Here is a 23,426-nt window from a genome sequence, read left to right as displayed (position 1 = left end):
AATAGCTAGGCAAAATCAGGAAATTCCCCCAACACAACCTGCTTTCAGAGAAAGTTCAGGTGGCAGTCCTTAACACTGCGTCATGTATTTAATATAGTACTTCATTTTCTCAGGGGTTTTCACATTATAAGCACCATCTTTACTGTGCGATAAAAGTCTACCTTCTCAGTTAAACTAATTTCAAGCATCATCAAGAAAGTAAGAGGAGGGGCATCTTCCTGTCATGGCTGAAATGTTGCCAGTTAAGCGGAAACCTACCTTGTCTCTGGTCGTGGCCCTGCCAGAAAGGGCCATCAGCCGTGCTTTCATTCCATTTCTCCATACCTCTGCCATATAACATTGAACTCTCTGCTTAAGTTGACCGACCCTTCAAGTAGTTTTTCCCCACCCTATTCAGTTTGTGGGTATAATTCTTGAGTTTACCACATATTAGAAGTATTTACATTCAGTTTACATTTATGTCCAGAAAAGTAATGCTGTGGCCCCAGATTCAATGTTAACATGATAAATTATCTTTATCATCTAGTAAACTTCACTGTGGTTGAATTAACTGGTGATGGCTTTGTTTTTAAGTGACTCCTTCTTCATTCCAAAGCTGAGGAAATCTTATGACATTTTGAGTTTTTAATTCAATTCTTTGCTATATATATTTTTTTTCATTGTAAGGGTAAGTGGAACTGACTTATCCATCAGGCAAAGAAACCACAGTGCCCAGGGCCCATGATACTTTTAGGGGCCAATGAAAATTTTCTAATTTTTTTTTTTAATGGAGGTACTGAGGATTGAACCAGGACCTTGTGCATGCTAAGCACACACTCTACCACTGAGCTATGCAGCCCACCGTCTCCTAATTTCTTCTAAATTCAGAAGGCAAAAATAAATGTAATATAACCTGGATTATATTTGTCTTTATACTCATGCCAACTGGAAAATATAATTTTTAATATCTTTATGGAGAAAAGAGCTCATGAAAGCAAAAATGGCTAAGGCCCATGGAAGTAATGATGCAGCTCTTCTCTGGGTGATGCTCCCAGCAACAGTCTCACGGACATCTGCTCTTCCTAAGCATTTTCCTTCAGAATTTCTTTCCAACTATTGTAAAAAAAAAAAAAAACTTCTCTAGCAAAATGATTAGCTGGAATTTCCTCTAAGAATCTAAATAGTCTTAGAAAAAGAAGGCCTAGAATGTGAGAGTCTAGATTCTCTAACCTGTTTTCAAATCAGCAAAGAACATGCCTTTCCAGCTAATACAGTTCAAGGTCAAGAGATATTTCAAATGAATTAATTAAAATGTCAGATATGACTTGAGCAGGGGAAAACTAATTCTCGTTCACACGTTTTTGTGAGTGATTCATGAATGAGTGGGATAACATGCCAGACTGTACCCCAGACCTTAGCTGTTTATCAAAAGTGAAGCATTTACTTCCATCAAACCAAATTCACTAAAATATAGCTTCGTAATAAAAGTGAAGTTAAAGTCAGAAGAAAATCAACAAGTCAGGTAAGCATCAGCACTACTGCCTCTATAAGCCTAAGATCGCTTTGGACACTGGTGAATCTGTGAGTTGCTGAGATGTGTGTGGCAAGGAGCCAGCAAGTGTGGGAGGCAAGAACAGCAGCAAAGGAGGCAAATCTCTTAAACTAAAGGCAAAACTGGAATTTGAGCAACACGCCCTGGATCCCAGCCAGGACCTCTTACCTTAGCAAGGCTGGAGCAATCCGTGTGCAGAGACCAGAAGGTGCCGATACAAAAGAAGCGGCCGGAAGGTGAGCTGAAGTAAGACACAGGGCCCTGAAGACCTGAGGGTTGGTGGGTGCACCAGTCAACATGAGGTAGCTGGGGAGCGCTGTTAGAAAGCCACAGGTGATCCGTCCTGAAAGCTGACAGACTGGGGCTTGCTGGCAGCAGTCACCCTGGGGATAGCGTTTTTTAAACAAGGTTCAGCGGTAGTTTGAAGGACCTACAGCAGCCCTGCTCCTTCACCCCATCAATCGCCATCAGCGGCTTCATCCTGCAGAGCTCTAATGCCATTTCCAGGTGCCCCAAAGCCACACAGAGTTGGTGCCACCAGATTATAACTTATTTTCATACAGATCGAAAATACTCAAGCATAAAAAAGTTGAGACCTGCGCAAGATCACATAGTTTCCTAAGGCTATAGATTCTGAACTGTGAGACAGATGACATTTTATAGTCATTATCATTTGAAGAGATAATTGAGTATTATGCAGCCAAAACATGCAGGAGAAAAGTATTCTAGAAGTTTGTCAGGCAAGGAATAAAAATGTCATATTCTTTTCCTGGATTTTGTGTTTGGGGTATTTTTCCCTTTCTAATATTTGTAAGGTGCTGTCTTTTCTCATTCTAAATGAATATTTGCAGTTGTTTGTACTTGTAAATTTGTATTTTTCTTAAAGAGCATCCCCCCCATTGTATGAGCTTAAGGACCCACAAGTTTCCTACATCTGCTCCTGACTGTCCGCATACCCAGCTATATGTGAGATCCAGTTCCTACGTCAATCCAGCGGAGAAAAACTTTTCTCTGGTTAGTTAGAAAAGGAATTCAAATGAAGGATGCCGTGAATGTTTGGGATTAAAAGTGAAATGCCTTTGTGTCGAGGGTGAGCACAAAGTTCAGTTGTTCAGGCTATGCTGATTGGCGTGTTTAGCTTCTGCTTATCCTAAGGAGATGGGTGAGAAGCAGAAATGAAGCGGTGGGTTTAAAACACACTCTCAGGTCGTTCTCTGTATCTGTGAGTCTGTTTTGTTACATTTGATCATTGTGTTATTTCTTAGATTCCACATACAAGTGAACATACAGTATTTGTCTTTCTCTGTCTGACTTATTTCAGTAAGAATAATACCCTCCAAGTCCATCCATGTTGTTGCAAATGGCAACGTTTTTAATGGTTGAGTAATATCTCATTGTGTGTGTGTGTGTGTGTGTGTATCTCACATCTTCTTTATCCATTCATCTGTTGATGGACACTTAGGTGGCTTCCATATCTTAGCTACTGTAAATAATGCTGCTGTGGTGCATGTATCTTTTCAAATTAGTGTTTTCATTTTCTTTGTATAAATACTCAAGAGTGGAATTGCTGGGTCATGTGGTACAGAGAGCAAACTAGTAGAGAGAGGTTGAGGGAGGGGCAAAATAGGTGAAGGGAATTAAGATGTACAAGCTACTAGGTATTAAAATAAAGAAGTTATGAGGATGTATAGCACAGGGAATATTAGCCAATATTTCATAACAACTTTATATGGAGTATAATCTATTAAAATAGTGAAATTGCTATGTTGTACACTTGAAACTAACATAATATTGTAATTCAACTATACTTCAGTTAAAAAACAAAACACTCTCCCATCCAATTTGATCGTATTTTTGCACCAGCTCCAAATATGGTGTGTTCATCGTTAAGACAAACCTCATCAGTCTCTTCTCTCCAGATTCTCCTTGTCCCTCAGAGATATACTGGAAACTATGAAGTGAGGGGTGGAATGGTCCTTAAAGGTTTTCTTTCTACCTGTGAGAGGTGACCAAGCCTGGTTTTCCCACGTCTGAGTCAGGTTATTGTAGCTGCTGTCCAGACAATCAATAGATAGAGACCGGTCATGAGAATGATACTCTTTTTCCGGTCCTCTTGACTTGAAGTGTTTTAAGCTATAAGATGTACTATGTTTTGTTAAAGCAGTCAAACAAGGGCATGGCTCTAATGCCGAGGTAGCTACATAAGCAAACCAAAAACTAAGCCAGAGTCAATGCACTAGAATCCAAGAAAATGAAACTTAAGAACAAGAACCACAAATAGCCAACTCAGCCTTCCCAAATAAGGCAATCGCTTCAACTACCGTCGATCAAATCATGTCCTGGCTTTGCCTGTGCACCTTTTCTATGAAAACCCTGAGGTCCTGTCAGTGGAGCACTCCTAACCACTTTCGGTTTGGTGCTGCCTGATTTGAATTGATGTTTGCTCAAATAAACTCTTAAAAAAATGTTAGTATGCCTCAGTTTGCCTTTTAAGTTTCTAAATCCACTCACTGTAGATTAAAGATTAAAAAGTGGCAGCCTTAACCTCAGTTCTGCATCAGTTCACAGCTCTTTTTGCCTACAATTCTTCCCACTTCATTCTCATCCCAGGATCCTATACCCAGTAGGCAACCTCTCTACTGCACAGTGATGGTGATAATGATGATGATGATGGTGATGACCGATGTTAACTGAACACTTACTAGGACACATTATTCTCAGCACATTTTCATATTATCACATTAATCATTACAACCATACTTTGAGATAGGTTCTTATTACTGTTCTACCAACGGGGAAACAGACTCAGAGAGATTGCTTAACCAAAGTTACAAATTGCAAGTGGCAGAATGCAGTACATTTACATACCCATTAACCCTTATATATTAGAATGTAACTCCAGGAGGTGGAAATTTTGTTGGTCTTGTTCTCAGCTATAGACACCATAATGTTTGTTGAGTGAATGAGTGACTTAACATAGAGCATGCCTGGAGATCATTAGAGATTTCCCAAAGAGAGGTTCAATAGAATGGAAGGAGATGTGTGGATCAGGCGAAAACAGTGAGAGTCCCCTTTGTTGGGCCATAACTTGGAGAGCACATTTATACAACTGGGACCCATGGGTGTGTGTGTATATGGGCAGCGGGGAGGCAGCTATATATATAGTTGTTATATGTTTTGCTTGGTGGTTATTGAAACATCCTTGATGATTTTACTGGTTATTAGCAGCAGGCTTTTTTCTCAGGTGATTTTCTTCTGATATTTAACTTGAAAGTTGTAACAAGACAAGCAGCCAAAAAGCTAGCTTGTTAGATTCATTTAATTCCATCATCATGACTATGTTTACTGAAAATTATTATATTAGGGTTTATTCTAAAAATAATCAAAATTGTGTGAAATTATCACTGAGATGTAAATAAACTCATCATCTGTTAGTTCTTCTGATTTATTCTCGACATCATGCTCCTCTTTGCCATATATGTTTTCTTATCACTTTTCAGACTCTTAACACTCTTTTTTCTTAAAAAAAAATCTGATTTCCTTTAAATTCATTCCTCGGTTTGCTTGTCCTAGTCATCATGAATAAATTGTGTATGTATGAAGATGTCAGTGTATATAGACAAATGATGTGAATTAGAATACATTAAACTGACGCTGTCAGTCTTCTTTTGACACCAACCTTCCAAGCATAAATATCCTCTTTTTTTTTCTTAAGGAAAAAAATCTTCCTACAAGAAGGTATTCTCAACTATTTAAGACCAGTTTTCCGGGGTTATATTCCAAGTAAGTGTCAAAACTTGCAACTTAATAAATGAGAAATAGCTTTACATCCAGAAAAGTTTCAACAGAAAGTATTTATTACCTGGGTGGATGGGTTCACGCCAGAGGTACCACGTAAAGACAGAGATAGTGCAGGGAGTTTTCTGCAAAAGAGTATTTATTACGTTAGCCTTATTTAAGCATTGGCTTTTTTAAATAATTTTTTTGGAGTAGGGAATAACTAGGTTTTTATTTATTTATTTATTTATTTATTTATTTATTTATTTATTTACCTTTTAATAGAGGTACTGGGAATTGAACCCAGGACCTTGTGCATGCTAGGCACACTCTACCACTGAGCTATATCCTCCCCCTAAACATTGGCTTTTATTGCCAAATTAGAGGGAGTTGACCTGGATGAAAATGGCCCTTAGATATAAGGAAATCATACTTAGCAATTGAGAGATTCTTCATATAAAAGATTCTAAAACATAACCTTCTGAATAAATATTAGTAATACTGAAAACATGAACAATTTAATTTAATAGTGCTTAAAACTTTTTCAACAGCTAATATTTAACAGCCTCAGTGAATTAATATTTTGTTTCTGTATATTAAACTAATGAGTAGTGTCTATTAAGGACAGAAAGATAGTTTTATGGTACTTGCTGAACCTTATGAAGCACCAAATACCACTGGACACTAGCTTTCCATGTTGAGCAGTCCTATACCTGGAGGGCAAGCGGGCCACCACCTGCCACAGCCAACATGACAAGGTAAGAACAAGGAGACCATCTTCCTTGACATGGATTTATTATTCGATTGATGAATTTCTGTAAGTTGAAATTCAGTGAATTGATAAAATACGAAATTTCTTATACATATGGCAGATGGATTCACAAAATTTTACTTAGAATTTTCACAGATACATCAATTTGCTTTCCTTACTTTGGATTCTATAAGCATGAGGCTTGAACTGACACCGGGAAAAACAGTCACAGCCAAGGTAACAGGGCTCGTGCTCTGTCAGATTTTTAGTGACATGAGTAAAGGTTTCAGATTACAGGTTGCAGATTCCTTCAGAGCTCTTTCCACACATCATATTATCTCACAGATGACTCCCTTTCCCACTCTCTGAGGTTCCCATCTTCCTCAGAGAACTTGAGAGCTGAGTACAGAGAGGTGGAAGGGCGAGGCTAAAGAGATCTGAGTTGAGATTTAAATAGCCTAGGAGTTGTCAAAACATTTTTAACATTCATTAAATGTTAAAAACATTAATATGTTACATACATACAGATTATACTCCCAAATTTTAGCTGTGAGACTGTTAGTCTTAGAAACATACTTATTAGCATGAATGTTGGCTAAAACTTGGGGAGTCATGCTCCTGTAGATTATATTTGGAGAAGAGATGTTGAAATACATAAATGATTTGGGAGATAATGGATATTGCTATACATAATTCATGGGAAGATGTTTGCCTATGTCTTAAACTTAAATCATCATTTCTAAAAGTGCATATGTTCACCAAATCTATTAATATGAATATATAATACATATTTTTTAAACTTGTGAAAATGCTAAAAAATAGTTGTCATAAAAGTTAAATTTTCACCTCTTATCTTGAATACTAGATTTTTGTGTATTCCCCCAAAATCAATCTCAAATATTGGCTTTTCATGATGTAAGTAACAGAATGAAAATTAAAATAAATTAGTTATCTTGACTTTTTCAAATAACCAGTTCTGTTGTTTTAAAATAATACGAGGTCACTGACTATGAATGTTTTTCTGTATGAAATTCTTCAGTGAGTTCAGTCAGTCGTATAGAGCTGTTTTGCCTGAAAAAAGCTCTTTTGCTAAGTTTTTGCATATATTTTGGCATCAAATTTCAACATAACAAAAACACACAAAGTTAATATTTATGTTAGCTGATTCTTAAAGTTTGAAATAACTGAATAGAAAAGTAAAGTAAACAGAGGCAGAGTGGGAAAATTAAGAGGAAGATAAGTATTAATAAAGAAGAAAGAACAGGACTTTGGATTATTGCCTTGAAACCACATGGTCAGATGTTAGACTACTTTTTAAAAACTATTTTTTTCTATTAATATAACCTGCAGAGCCATACATAAAACCCTCTGTTTAGAGATGACCATCAAACTGACTTACCCAGTTACTAATTCTTTGCTTTTCTTTATATCTTTAGCATTATTATATGCATCCCTAATAATATAGATTAGTTTTGCCTGTGTTTTAAAATTCTATCTAAATGTAATCATACTGTATGAATTTTTGCTTTTTGCCCAACCCTAAGAGATTAGAGGCATCCACGTTCTTGAGTGTCTTTATAGTCTGCTCCCATCTAGTGTGGTACAGTATTTCCTTGTGTCAGTGTATCACAGTCTATTTATCCATCCCATCGTTAATAAGCATTTTGATTATTTTCAGTTTAAGACATTTAAAATAAATATTTCTGTGAACACTCTGGGGCACTTATCATGAAACATATAAACATGTGTATCTCTAGTGACATCTCACTGAGGGGGAAGTTTCTGCTCTTGGATAATATGTAATTAGTCATCTTTAATAAATGTCTCCCTGTGTTCTACTGTGCTATATTAATTTATACTCCCAACAGTGGTCGGAGTTTCTGTGACTCCATATCCTCACTAACACTTGAAACTCTCAGACTTGACTTATTTTTAACCAATCTGATAGGTATGTATAGGTATCCTGTTGTGGTTTTAGTCTGCATTTGCCTTATCACCAATGAGTATTGAATACCTTATGAAATGTTTATCAACCATGTAAAGGCTTATTGAAATCTTTGGCCATTTTTCTGTTGAATTTTCTACCATTTTCTCATTGATTTGCATGTATATTTTATATATTCTGAACAAGAGCCTTCTTTTGGTTATGTAACTTACAAGTCTCCTGTGAGGCTTGCCTTTTTGTTATTGTAATGATATATCCTTTTTTTCTTCCAATTTTGATGTTACTTTTTATTTTGTGTGAATATATTTTACCAACAGGCTACTGACTGGAATATTCCATCAAGAACATAAAACATTCACTCTGCTCCATTTCTCAAACATTCATTTATTCCTCTCACATACATTTTTTTATTCTGATAAACCACACACACACACACACACACATAACATGACATTGACCCTCTTAACAAATTTTTGGATAAACAGTACAATGTTCAATGTTGAGTAAGGACAATGTTGTGCAGCAGATCTCTAAAACTTTTTTTATCTTTCATGACTAAAATTTTATTCCCAGAACAGCAGCTCCTCATTTTTTTCTTTCCCATGCCCCTGGCAACCACCATTCAACTCTCAATGAGTTTGACGACACTGGACACTTAATACATGTGTAATCGTGCAGTATTTGTCCTTCTGTGACTGGCTTATTCACTTATTCTATGTCTTAGAGTTTCATCCACATTGTAGCATATGACAGGATTTCTTTCACTTTCTAATACTGACTAATATTCCATGGTGTTCATATACCACATTTTTTCCAACTTTATTGCAGCATTATTGACATACAACATATTTAAGGGGTACAATGTGATGATCTGATACTTGTATATATTGCAAAATGATTACCACAATAAGGTTAGTTTACACCTCCGCCCACTCACGTAATTACCTTTTTATGGTGATAGTATTTAAGACCTACTCTCTTTACAACTTTCAAATATATAACACAATACTGTTAATTATAGTCACCATGATATACATTAGGTCCCCAAAACATATTCATCTAATGGATAGAAGCTTATACGCTTTGACCATCACCCCATTTCTGCCCCCACTTCCAAGCCTCTGGTAATCACCACTTTACTCTCTATTTCTACAAGCTCAGAATTTTTAGATTCCACATATAAGTGAGAACAGAACAGTATTTGTCTTTCTCTGACTTACTTCACTTAGCGTAATGCCCTCCAGGTCCATCCGTGTTGTCACAAAAGGCAAGATTTCCTTCTCTTTTATGGCTCAATATTATTCCTGCGTATGTGTGCAAGTGTGTGAGTGTGAGTATCACATTTTCTTTATCCATTAATCCATCAATGGACATTTAGGTTATTTCCATGTCCAGGCAATTGTAAATAATACTACAATAAACATGGGAGTACATGTATCTCAACATACTGATTTCATTTCCTTCAGGTGTATACCCAGGATTGGGGCTGCTGCATCACATGGTAGTTAAATATTTTTAATTTTTTGAGGAAACACCGTTCTGTTTTCCATAGTGGCTACACTGATTTACATTCCTACTAACAGTGCAGAATGATTCCCTTTTCGCCACATCTTTGACAGGACTTGTTATTTTCTGCTTTTTCAAAATCTATACAGGGGTGAGAAGATGTCTCACTGTGGTCTGATTCGCGTTTCCTTGATGATGAGTGAAGTTGAGCATCTTTTCACACACCTGCTGGCTATTTGTATGTCTTCTTTGGAAAAATGTCTGTTCAAGTCCTTCACCCATTTTTTAATTGGACTGTTTGTATTTTGCTACTAAGTTGTGTAACTTCCTTATATATTCTGGACATAAATTGCTTATCAGATGGATGGTTTAAAAATGTGTTCTCCCATTCCATAGGTTGCCTTTTCATTTTGCGGATTGTGTCTTTCTTGCGCCGAAGCTTGTTAGTTTAATGTAGTTCCGTTTGATTATTTTTACATTTGCTCCTTTCACTTTTTATGTCATATCCCAAAAAATCATTGACAAGACAAGTATCAAGGAAATTCCCCCTGTTTTATTCTCATAGTTGTACAATGTGTGGTCTTACATTTAAGTCTTTAATCCATTTCAATCAGTATATAAGCAATGCTTGTATTTTGACTGCTTGCTGGCCATTCCCCTCAAAAAATATTTTGAAGATTCTCTGAGGCCTTAGGATGGCTGTTTTTCCCTTCCAAAAGGGTTTGCACTTGCATCTTCCTGGTACCTAGGGGACTTTGCAGTCCTGGACCACCTCAGATTAAGTTCAAGTCCTAAGAGTCCCTGGCCAGCCTACTTAGGGTACAAATTTGAGAAAGGATTCTTCTGGACCTTCCCAGAAAAGGTCTGCTTTTCTTTTCTCTCTCTCTTTCATCATTCCACAGGCACCAAGGAAGATCTCTCAGCAGTTCCCAATGTTTGTGGAAGTAGGAGAGGAAAGTGTAAATCAGGTTCATTCATACCTAAGGATGTCATCCTTGGGGCTCTAGCTCAGAGGAAGAATTCTTCTGAAAAATTCTCCACCTTGACTTCCCTGTGGACATGAAACAGACATGGAACCAGGGCTCAGATGGTTGTGGCATGAATAAGTGCCTTCTGGATAAAGATAGTCTTGATGCTTCAATATTCTGTTTAATCCTGCAGTTACAGGATCTTATCCAAAAACGGGCCAGGGAAGGCCCACTAACTTTTCAGTTCATGAATATTTTTTAAATTGCTGTACACACACATCCACACATTCACACTTACATATATATACATTTTACCCAGCATATTTTATTGTCTTCAGTGGGAGGCTTAATCTGAGTTGCCCAGTTTACCATTAACAGAAACAAGAATTAGATAGTATCTTTTATCAAGATGGTTGGTCAAGCAAATAATTTTCCAGTTCTATTGATCTTGTTTGTTTAGTTGTTTATTTTTAGGTTGCTTGGTGGGCATTTTTTCCTGTGCTATAATTCTTCTTTGCACGCGGTACCCTAACTTGCTTTAGCCTTCCCACACTGTCTTTTCCTGATCTAACTCATCCTTCAAGATAGTCCAGAAATCATCTTAGAAAGTCTTAGCCCATTCCATTCCCAAACAGTCCGACTTGGTGCCCCACATGCACTTCATAGCAGACAGAGAAAATACATTTAACAACCTAAGTATTGGGGGAGTACTAACCAATCCGACTAGACACGCAGGCTAATGGAAACAGATGCCAGCTGTAAACAACCAGTACCAGCGTGCGCTGAGTAAATATTAGCTGTGCTTGAAGTATGCACTACAATAAGGCAGAAAACATGCGCGCACTATCATAGCATGCTGTTCAATAATTTGCTGTTTACATATCTCCTCTGGTGATTTGTCACACCATTATAGACAGGGAGCAATCACCCTGGAATCTTTTGTTGCATGGATTCTTGGTGCAAAGAAAGCCCCAGTAAATATTTTGTAATTAAGTTAAAGAAAATCTATATTGAGGGAACTGCCTCAAAAATTCACTTCCTGTTCCTTCACAGCTTTAACTACTGGAAGTTTGTAAACAATGAATTCACTTCATTCATCCTGTTGTAACACCTCTGCTGAACTTTTGAACAAATCCTGGAATCAAGAGTTTGCTTATCAAATGCTCAGCGTCGTGGATACAGCCATCCTCCCTTCCATGATTGGGATTATCTGTTCAGCGGGGCTGGTTGGCAACATCCTCATTGTATTCACAATAATAAGGTAAGAACGTCTTATTCTTTCCCGTAGTTTAGGGACATTCTATACTCCCTAAATGAGTCCTCTCCTGCCATAGTATTTTCCTGCCTGAAATCAGGTTTTGGAAACATTTGCTTAAGATAATTCAGAATGTTTAAATACACACAAGACAAGGCATTCATATGTGCGTTTGTGAAGTTTCCCTTTTAACTTCTAAAATTAATTTGGCCATTGAAAATCTGGTACAGATGGCATAAATTGAAGATGGTGTGTGTTTTCCATGTCAGTCCTCAGGCATCCCTCCATTTCTTCAGGTCCAGGAGAAAAACGATCCCTGATATTTATATCTGCAACCTGGCTGTGGCTGACCTGGTCCACATCATTGGAATGCCGTTTCTGATTCACCAGTGGGCCCGAGGAGGAGAATGGGTTTTTGGGGGGCCTCTCTGCACCATCATCACATCCCTGGATACCTGCAATCAGTTTGCCTGCAGTGCCATCATGACTGTAATGAGTGTGGACAGGTAAGTGAAGAGACTGGAATATCTTAACAGAATTCAAATGTGCCTGTACTTCCCCAGGGTCATCCCCACTGAAGCAATATCAGTGCTGGTTTATTAGAGCAAAATTCCCCTTCATTTGCCTGCTTCATTGTAGGACAGATCAGTTAATATTTTTCCAACTTTCACAGAGGTCAGTTTTTTTAGTGGAAAACTTAAAGCACTAAAATCTCCTTTTTCCCAATCATTTTTTATCTCGGTTTTATGCACAACTGACAGCAAGAAAAAATACCACAAAATCATGAAATGTTGGAAACCAGAATGAATGTCCCCTCCCCATCATTCCTGCAATAAGGAAGCTGAGGTCCTGAGAAGTGAGGGGACTTGCTAAAGGCACATAGAAAGCCAGTGGCAGAGCTGAGAGCTGAGGTAGGTCTCCTCACTCCCTGTGCAGGGCCACTCTGGAAAGTTCAATGTCTCACACACCCTTGTTATCATCTAGTGGCTTTAAGGGATCAGCGGAGTAGTGGCTCCCATGCAGCTGTGAAGAGATGTGGGAGGACAAGGAAGACCATATTTTATACTCATCATTACTGTTGCTGAGTCCAAGCTCATACTGCTCACCATGCAGCAGGTCAATAAATCAAGAGACAAGGTGTTGGGGAAAGGAATAGCAGACTTTGTTCAGAAATCCAGCAAACCAAGAAGATAGTGGGCTATTGTCCCAGAGAACCATCTTGTCTGAGTTAGAATTCAGGCTTCTTTTATACTAAAAAGGGGAGGGAGTAAAGTCAAACATTTCGCGGTTCCGGTCAGCCTCCATAGAGGATGTGTTCATTTCTGCCTGCCTGCAGTCATTCACAGGTGGGCCTGGTCAGTATGTTTCCTGTGAGCTAAACAAAGGTATGTTAGCTTAATGCTCATTACCTGGGAGGCAGGATTCCCAGAAATGGGCCATTATGTATAATCTAATCTTATAGGCAACAGCCCTTTATTGATTGACAAGCAATAGATACAAAGGTTAAAGTAAAGGAAACAGATCTAATATAGAGTCAGATCTGTTCTTCCCTATTACATTATGATTGGTTAACATATATGCTGCCATTTTACATCATTAGAAATTTGTTGGACTGTGTCCTGGAACATGCCATCACCAGATTCACCAACCACATAAGCTAATGTTACTTGAGGAGATGATGGCAATAGTGAGTGCGTATGAGGCTGGTGAGTGGTGGAGCCCAGTTCAGACCCAGGCTGTCCAACTCTAGAGACTGCAAGTACCTAACGTTCTTGCAGGCACTTCGCTGGGAAGCATGCGAGCTAGATTGCACCCTGCAGCATCCCAGTGCCCAGACCTCCACACCAGGCCTTAGCAGCTTCCCCCTACAGAAGCAAGCCCCGAAGACCAGAGTAATCAGCACCACAGCAATGTGCTGTCTTGGAGAGCAGTCCATTTAGTATCTCCGTCCACCTTCTTCTCACCCCAACCCCAACCCGGCACACTTGGTTCTCCTTGTTCTGATCTACTTTTTCTTTCTCCTTTGCTTCAAATATATTACATAATTTAATTTACTTTGTGTATGGAGGTATGTGTGTGTTATTTATTGTCTAGCTTTCACTGCCCCTCAAATGTAAATTCTACAAAGCCAGGGTCTTTGATCACTTTAGTACATCCCAAGTGTCTGTGTAACAGTGCTTGGCACATGGCTGCTCAAAATCCACTGATGAATGAATGAATAAATGAATGTGTGTCTTGAGGGCTGTGTTAAATTTCCCTGAGTCCATCTAGGACTCCTCCCTGAGTTCTGCTTTTGCCTTTTACCCTTCCAAGTGGGCCTTTGGGATTGGGAATTGATGAGCAGTTCTTCAAATGGATAAACAAAGGAATAGCAGGATTCACATAAATCATTCACTGGATCATTAGTACTCAGGTATGAATAATGATGCTAATGTTTAATGCATTTTTTATATCCTACTGCTTTTCTGCAAAAGAATTCTCAAAATACGTAGAATGTACTCCTCAATTTATCATTAATAACATATTTTTTTAATCCATGTACTGGGTAGGTAGATCTGGTGAGTTCAGCTGACGCCACCAGTGCTGAAGGTATCTGGAGTAAAACCAGGGTTCCAACACCAGGGCCAGGGCCCTGTGCAGGTCAGGCCCACAGCAGACGAACAGGTCTCACCAGGCGTGAGCCCATTCTCAGAAAAATAGAAAGCTCCTTCATACCGTGCACACACCATGAAGGCAGGAGAGTAATGGCTTTTTCTTTAAAGAAGGGAAATGACCCCTCTTCTGAAAACCTCTTCCTGCAAATAAACTGAAAGCATATCGTCTGCCTTAGAACAGACCACAGAACCTTTCCCAATGTTCACAGGTTTTTTTCGGAGTGGATGTACGTGCATGTATAGTGTGGGTTTTTTAAATCTTACAGACACAGAATGCTAAAGTTTTACTTTAGAATTAAGACGCTCAGGCTTATCCTTCTCCCTGCCCGTGCTTTAAAGGATCACATGACCAGAGACAAATGAAGATTTTGTAAAACTGAACCTTTTCTCCCCACCAACTTGGCATTGCTTGCAGCTCCAACTCTACCAAATTCATAAAAATTCAACAAAATCTACAATTTGTAAGACAGGAATGGACTTTGCTTTGTTAGGCCAAAAGTAAATATCGGTGTGCCGTCAGTATGCCTTATCATTTATACATTTAAGTCACTTTAACTCTCAATTTTACGGATCATAAATTTCAAGTGTTTCCTGTAACTCTTTCATTTTTCCTTCCCTGATTAGTTAATAACTGCAAGTGTGTGGAATAGTTTAATAGTGGGTTCCTACCTCCAAAGCAGTATAAAAAAATTTGTAAACATCCAAAATATTAAAAATATTTCCCTCTAGGTAAAAGCTACATAGACTTTCATTAGTGGTCACTTTTGTAAGTAAGTTTGCTAGAACAAGAGTCAGTAAGTTGGAGCCAAAATTCCCTATTCATTCATTCAACAAATATTTACTGAGCTGGGACCATATGCCAGGTATACAGCAGCATTAAACTAATCGCCAAGCCTCCTGCTTCATGGAGCTTCCACTCCAGGGTGTAGACAGACAGTAAGTGGAGAGCCCCACAGGTAAACGTGTTCTCACACAGTGATACACACCAGGAAGGAAGAGCTCCCTGACAATCCGCGTTTATAGTCATGGGTCCCTGTACAGAGTGAGTGATCAAGGGGAGCTTCCTTGGGAGGGAGACCTAAATGGGGACTCAGAGCAAGAGCAGGAGGAAGGGGAGGCTGAGCCTGTCCAGCAGAGGGTAGAACAGCACGTGCCTGGCCCTGAAAGAGGACAGAGCTAAAAAGAAGGCCAGAGAGAGACTGGCACACGCTTCAGCCTCAGTGACAGTAGGGCCAGGTGGAGAAAGACCTTGAGATTTACGGTGAGAATTCTGAATTTTATCTGAAAGGCAAGGAAAAGCCACTGAAGGGTTTTCAGCTGAGGGGATATGATTGGAGACGATTCTCTAACCGATTGATGCCACTACTCCATCATCTTAAATCTCAGACAGAATGATAGCTGAGGTGCAGTCACTACCTCATTCCCTTCCTCAGCAGGGAGGGAAGGGGGCCTTCTCTCCTTAGCGCCAGGTAATGCAGGTGGCGGCGGCCGAGGCACCCAGGGCCACAAGCCTGGCCCTGCATGCCGAGGTGCCCCTTAACTGAGTGCAAAATGTCCTGCTGCTTGTGTAAAATTGAAAGACAAAGGGAACAGAGAACTTTTCACTTTCATAAACCTTCACTAAGTAGCTCTACAAAAACTTGGAGAAAATTAAAGGACCGTTGACCATATTTTGCACTTATTCAGTGTATACTAATGCCACATTCCACCACCCTACACCCCAGCGAAACTATGCTTTCTCAAACACCCTCCTGTGGATCTGAGCTCCCTTTTTCATGCTTTAGTTTTCAGCTAGCTATGAAAAATTTTTCTTGGATTTGCTGGAAGGCCAAATATATTTGATATGTCAAGATTTCAAGTTTGATTAATGATCATCCCTTTTTTTTTCTGGATCAGAATGAAAAAAAAAAGGAAAAGGAAAAAGAAAACCTCTTCCCCATGAAATTAGTCCATTTCCCCCCTCCAGCCTGCAGCCGAAGTTCCCTGAGGAGTTTGCGTTGTCTGTACTAGTCACGTTTGTTTATCCTCACTGTGATGTCTGTGAACTGAACCTCCAAGAGCCTGGGGACTTGGCTGTATGACCATCCAAGCAAAACGTCTGTCCCCAGGTGCCTGAACCTCTTCCTGCTGGGGATTCTTCCACAGCTAGTTAACTCTTCTCCTTCCTGTCCTACATCATCAGCACACCCCCACTTCCCATCCTGCATCAGTAAACCCTACTTCCCATCCTGCATCAGCACACCCCACTTCCTGTCCTGCATCAGTACACCCTACCTCCTGTCCTGCATCAGTACACCCCACTTCCTGTCCTGCATCAGTACACCCCACTTCCTGTCCTGCATCAGTACACCCTACCTCCTGTCCTGCATCAGTACACCCCACTTCCTGTCCTGCATCAGTACACCCCACTTCCTGTCCTGCATCAGCACACCCCACTTCCTGTCCTGCATCAGTACACCCTACCTCCTGTCCTGCATCAGTACACCCCACTTCCTGTCCTGCATCAGTACACCCCACTTCCTGTCCTGCATCAGCACACCCCACTTCCTGTCCTGCATCAGTACACCCTACCTCCTGTCCTGCATCAGTACACCCCACTTCCTGTCCTGCATCAGTACACCCCACTTCCTGTCCTGCATCAGCACACCCCACTTCCTGTCCTGCATCAGTACACCCCACCTCCTGTCCTGCATCAGTACACCCCACTTCCTGTCCTGCATCAGTACAACCTACTTCCCATGTTACACCAGTACATCCTACTTCCTGTGCTGAATCAGTACACCCTACTTCCTGGGCTACATCGATACACCCTACTGGGAAGAGGACCACCCCTCCTGGAGGAAATCCTCATTCAGAGACAAAGTTTTTCAGAGCCTCGTGTGCAAGGGAAGCACCTTTGTAAAGAAAGAGTTTACGTGGCAGAATTTTATGATTTTCAGTGTCTTCACGGAAGTCACAGTTGTATTAGTGAGTGGTTTATTCAGACTTACAGGGTCAAGAATTGTTCTCCCTACAGGTTCCAGCCAGCTCTTCAAAAATACAACTTTCTCTCACCCTGGCAGAGGTGTGCTTCAGGGAGGATAATAATACTAATAATTTACTCTTGTTGTGAACCTTTCATCCTTGGCGCTCAGTGCTTTTATTGATTCTTCCCAAACCCTTCTTAACTGGCTTTGCAGGTACTTGGCTCTTGTCCAACCATTTCGACTGATGAGTTGGAGAACAAGGTACAAGACCATCCGCATCAATTTGGGCCTTTGGGCAGCTTCCTTTATTCTGGCATTGCCTGTCTGGGTCTACTCGAAGGTCATCAAATTTAAAGACGGCGTTGAGAGCTGTGCTTTTGATTTAACATCCCCTGACGATGTACTCTGGTAGGTTGTTAAAACTTCAGAAAAATGGAGTTGAATTAAGTTGTGAAGTGCTTCATGCTCCTTGTCAACACGTGAGCAGCCGTGCAGAGGGTCCTCGGGGAGCCTCTTCGGGGCAATCTCCCCTCTTAGTTCTCTGCTTCCCACCATTGAGTTGATAGTTTGATTTTAAGGAGAGGGTAATCTTTAGAAAAAGATTTTGAGTTTAATCATGTAACCTCCGTGGCTGGAAATATATTTAAATATGGATTTTAAAGATCTGTGGCAGCCAGACTCAATGGGAACACAGCAACCAAGGGAGGGGTGGACTTTACAGAAGTGTCTAGGAGATGCTGAGACTCAAACCTTATCAATATGCAGCTGGAGTTTGGTTGTGTCCCCCCAAAATTTGTCCTACCTGCAGTACTTGTGAATAGGACCTTATTTAGAAATAGAGTCTTTGCAGATAGAATCAAATTAAGATAAAATCTTACTGGATTAGAGTGGCCCCTAAATCCAGTGATTGGTTCCTGATGAGGGGGAGATTTGAAGGCACACACAGACAGGGTGCATGTGAAGACAGAGGCAGAGAAGGGGGTGATATGTCTGTAAGCCAAGGAATACCGAGGACTGCCAGAAACCACCAGAGGCGAGAAGAGGGGCCTGGAGCAGGTAGGTGCTCCCTCCCCCAAACCTCAAAAAAGAACCAACCCTGCCAACCCCTTCATTTCAGACTTTCAGCTTCCAAAACTGCGAGACAATAACTTTCTGTTATCTTAAACCATCCAGTTTATGGTAATTTGTTACAGAAACTCTGGGAAACTAATACAGCAACGAACGTGGGCATTTCTTACATTTGAATTTGAAAAGAAAATTAAGCCAAAATTTTTCTGATTGAAACTTTGAACAAAGCAGTGGAATCGCTGACTGAAATTTTTCAGTCACCTCCTAAGGGCCAGATACTGTGCTGGGTGCTTTTTACATACATTCTGGCAAGTCAGTCTGGCAGATTCCTTTTCCCCATTCCACCACTTGTTCAATAGATGAATCATTTCTGCATCAGAGAGACACAGCCCAAGAGGGACAGAGGTAGAGACCCAGCCAAGCCACAAATCCAGCAACAAAAATCTCCAGAGGAGTGCAACATTGATACCATTGATTTTGTACTTGCTGTTCCTCACACCAGCTTTGGCTCCACTCACAGACAAAAGCATCACCCATCTAAAGGTGAAATGATATTTAATCACTGTGGCTGATAGGATTAACCTGAGTCCCACACTGTCTAAAAGGAGGGCAAGACCCGGGGCTTGCTGTACAGTTACATGACTTTGGCCTGTGTCAAATAAACAAAGACTAACTATTTTGCACCAACAGCTGTTTATGCTATTTTCAGTTGGTTATCGTAAGGGATATTCTATTTCAGCCTCTGTTGTTCCTCCCAGAATTAAGTCCTTGCAGTGAATTGGGATTGGAACTAGTGTGTCGCGTTTAGAGGTCTCTTGGTCCCGGGGCTCCCTCTCTGCCATCCTGTCTGCACCCACCCAATCCCAGACTCCTCTCTTCCAGGACAACGGGGTTCTGCCAGGAAGGACACCTGCAGTCTGTGCGGAAACAGAGTTGGCTCACCCAAGAAATCCCTCTGGCGGAGAACCAAGGAAAAGACCAGCTGATTTGATAACTGGTCCTCCTCCGTGCCTGCTGAGAGGCCATCCTGAGCCTTGGTTACAAGCGTGGGCTCTGGAGCTTGAGTGCCTGTCTGGGTTCAAATCTCACCTCTGCCACTTACTAGCTTAGTAACCCTGGGCAAGCCACTGACCCCTCTGTGCCTTAGTTCCCTCCTCTGTAATGGGAAGATACTAATGGCATTTTAACTCATGGAGTTGCACAAATTCAGTGGGTTAAAATATGTAAAACACCCTGAACAGGGACTCCCATACAATAAGTGGTCCCTCGGTTGCCTGTTGTTGTTAATAACACTAAATAAAATGGTAATAATAAGCATCCCCACCCATTTCCCAATCGGGAGTGTTGGCTACTGAGAAGGGTTGGCGAGAGAAGCCATCGTCAGTGAACAATGGAAAGCACATCTTCTCCATGTGGAAGCGCCCAAAGATCCTCAGCTTCCCCCAAACGCTTTTATTCTGAGCCCTGAAAAATCAGAGAGTCATACACGGTAAAACCGGTTCCGAGCGTCATGAGTGTAACAGTCATGGCTTCTCTCTCTCTCTCGTTTTACAGGTATACTCTATATTTGACGATAACAACTTTCTTTTTCCCTTTGCCCTTGATTTTGGTGTGCTACATGTTAATATTATGCTATACTTGGGAGATGTATCAACAGAACAAGGAGTCCGGATGGTAAGTGTGTGCCGTGTTTTGCTTTATTTGTTGAAACAACAATTCAGAGATCTAAGACATCTACAACAGAAGCTTAGGTGACAATCACTTGAAACATGCCACGCTCAGACATATGGGCATTCACCTCCATATATGGCATTTTCTGGGGAAAAAAAGACATGTTCTGAAGCAGCTATTTGAGGATCTATCAGTGATAAATATTGTAATCACTGATGTAATGGGTTCATAAAAATGTAAACAGAAATCAAGATTCTATTTAAAGAATAATTTTGTACTTGCCACCAGCAATATCATTTAAATATTTTGCAGAATTGTGTACAAATTTAAATATCCTAGATGTTGTGTATAATTTATAACCTTTTCATTTTTGTGGGAGGTTTTTTTAGCATAGAGGAGCAGTATGTCATTACTATTTGTTCACTTAGGACAAGGTTAATTGATACTAAATCAAACAAAAGACTTACCTAAAGACAATAAACTTAGGAAGGACCTTTAAAGATATTTGTCTCTAAATACTGTATAATATCACTCATATATGGAATCTAAGAAATACAACAAACTAGAGAATGTAACAAAAAGAAGCAGACTTACAGATACAGAGAACAAACTAGTGGTTACCAGTGGGGACAAGGAAGGAGAGAGGGCAAGACAGAGGTAGGAGATTAAGAGACACAAACTACTATGTATAAAATAAATAAGATACAAGAATATGTAGTACAACACACGGAATATAGCCAATATTTTATAATAACTGTAAATGGAAATAGCCTTTAAAAATTGTGAGTCACTATATTGTGCACCTGTAATTTGTATAATATTGTATAGCAACTATACACCACTAAAAGAAAATAAATAAATATTTGTCTCCAAAATTATATGAATAAATCTAAATTATTTTATACTAGAAATTGTATATATCAAGTTGCTCAAATGAGTCAGTGATTATATAACATGTTAAGTTAAAAATCATTATTCCAATTGGTCTTTAGAATAGATCATTGTATTTCTTTTGTAAAGACAAGGTTGCTGGATTTCCCCCGACACTGTGGGGAACAGTTGTGAACAATTTAACCACCATTAGTCAAAATTCATGGCAAACTCTGATATCAAAGGTTTAGGTAGTCATTTGGTTCATGACATTTTTCCTCACTTCTTTAAATTCTTTGGAAATACCACATTATTAAAGAGTAATCGATTTAGAATGGGAAAGGGAAGCAGCCACAGTTACAGGGGGAAAAATAGCTTCTAAATGTATCACAGGGAGCTGACATGATGAGAAGGGTGAAATGGAATCATACTGAGACATTGACAGCTAGAGAGGATGCTTGAGCCCTTTTAAAACAGTTCTCCAAATCTGCTCACTTTGCTCCCAACGCTTTCCTCAGAAATGGTAATAGCATCTTATGGAACAAAGTTCATACCTTCCAGTCACCCTCAAAATGCAACGACGTAGAGGAATTATGGTGTCTACTTTGATGAACTGCAGAGGAATCATTACCTTAGAATGATCTTCATCTGCCATGCCTTTTAAAATATTATTCCCCAGGCTTATTGATCTGCTCCAGTGATGTCCCATGGAAATTTCTATTAAATGTCTAAATATGATACAACATGATAAAATTTGGGGATTTTAAGTATTTTGATTTTAGAATAATTTTAAATTTATGAAGAAGTTGCACAAATAGTACAGAGTGCCCATAAACTCCTCACCCAGCTTCCCCATCATCTTACCTTACCATGATGCATTTGTCAAAACAAAGAAAATGGCATTGGTACATGCTATTAACTAAACTCTACCCTACGCTGGACTTCACCAGCTTTTCCATCAAAGTCCTCTTTCTGCTCCAGGATTTAATCCAGAGGATCACATTGCATCTAGTTGACATATCTCCCCAGTCTCCTCTGGTCTGGGACAGTTTCTCACTCCTTCCTTGTTTTCCATCACTTTGACGGTTTTAAGTACTTAAGGAGTACTGGTCAGGTATCCTGCAGAATGTCCCCTAGTCTGGGTTGGTCTGATATTGTATCACAATTAGACTCTAGTTACATGCTTCAGGAAAAACATATATTCACAGCATTTCAGGGAGTGCATGATAACTGCACGACAGCTCCATTGATGTTAATCTTGATCACTTATTTAAGGTAGTGTCTGCCAGACTTCTCCACTTTTACTATTTATCTCTTTCTCTGATGACTTTGGAAAAGAGTCACCAGGCCCACCCTCAAGAGGGGAAGAGAATTAAGCTCTGTCTCCTGGGGAGGGGAGTATCTACATATATTATTTGGAATTTTTCTGTAAAGATTTGCCTCTTCTCCCTCATTTTATCCAATCTTTTATATTAGCATAGATGCATGTATATTTATTTGCTACTTTGGATGATAATTCAATACTATGTTATTTATTTTTGTTTTTTAAAATGCTCCAGCTTTGGAAATTTTGGGAAATTTTTAACAGGAATAAAAAGAATACGGTCACAGTGCTCTGAATAAGTAAGGATAAAAATGAGCTTCATATTTCACTGCGTAGCCCTTAAGAACTGTCCAAAAAGTTCTGGGAAGTCATTGCCCTCGAATTTCTATGGTTGTTTATGTTCTGTCTCTCCAACCGTTTCCTCTACAGCTACAATCCCAGTGCTCCGAGGCAGAGAGTGATGAAGCTGACAAAGATGGTGCTGGTGCTGGTGGCAGTCTTTATCCTCAGCGCGGCCCCCTATCACGTGATACAGCTGGTGAACTTACAGATGGAGCAGCCCACGCTGGCTTTCTACGTGGGCTATTACCTCTCCATCTGTCTCAGCTATGCCAGCAGCAGCATCAACCCTTTTCTCTACATCCTGCTGAGTGGAAATTTCCGGAAACGCCTGCCTCAAGTGCAAAGGAGAGTGACTGCGAACAAAGTCAATAATATGTAAAACACCTTGAAACAGAGCTTTTAGGAGAGTCTATGGCTCTTGTCTGTGTTAATAGTGTTATCAGAAAGGGCAGGTTTAGAGCAGGGTTGTATAGCTCAAGTGGTAAAGTGCATGCTTAGCATGTATGAGGTCCTGGGTTTAATCCCCAGTACCTCCATTAAAATAAATAAGTAAATAAACCTAATTACCTCCCCCCAAAACAAATATAAATTTTTTTAAAAAAAATAAAGGGCAGGTGTGAGTGCTCATATCCATCCTTCTTGTGTCCTTGTGACTCTGGGACAGTAGTATAACCATTCAAATGCAGGGCATTTAATATGCTAACTTTAGTGAAATGTGAAATGTTTGTCTGGGTGGGCACTAGGCAGTGGAACAGTCTAAGAGAACCAGACTCCGTGGTTGTGGTTGTTAGTTCAGCA

At 39.9% G+C, this 23,426-nt stretch overlaps 1 protein-coding gene across 2 annotated transcripts in view; it reads left to right on the top strand.

Annotated features, from left to right (window-relative positions):
- Positions 1–23,042, top strand: part of MCHR2 (melanin concentrating hormone receptor 2) — a 29,266-nt gene extending 6,224 nt beyond the window's left edge. Inside the window, exons 2-7 of one of the 2 annotated variants that reach the window (XM_072966291.1) lie at positions 5,247–5,314; positions 11,532–11,739; positions 12,030–12,239; positions 17,567–17,761; positions 19,976–20,095; positions 22,716–23,042. In XM_072966291.1, coding sequence (XP_072822392.1) covers positions 11,558–11,739; positions 12,030–12,239; positions 17,567–17,761; positions 19,976–20,095; positions 22,716–23,007 — 999 coding nt within the window. In that variant the 5' untranslated portion in view covers positions 5,247–5,314; positions 11,532–11,557 and the 3' untranslated portion in view covers positions 23,008–23,042. Of the gene's footprint in view, positions 1–5,246; positions 5,315–6,014; positions 6,067–11,531; positions 11,740–12,029; positions 12,240–17,566; positions 17,762–19,975; positions 20,096–22,715 lie in introns of those variants that run through there. The other variant, XM_006200254.3, reaches the window with a different exon arrangement.
- The last annotated feature ends 384 nt before the right edge of the window (positions 23,043–23,426 follow it).

Source organism: Vicugna pacos, chromosome 8, assembly GCF_048564905.1.
Source record: "Vicugna pacos chromosome 8, VicPac4, whole genome shotgun sequence".
NCBI classification, from domain to species: Eukaryota; Metazoa; Chordata; class Mammalia; order Artiodactyla; family Camelidae; genus Vicugna; species Vicugna pacos.
Note: the sequence above shows the minus strand (reverse complement) of the source record. Positions and strands in the feature narration are given on the sequence as shown.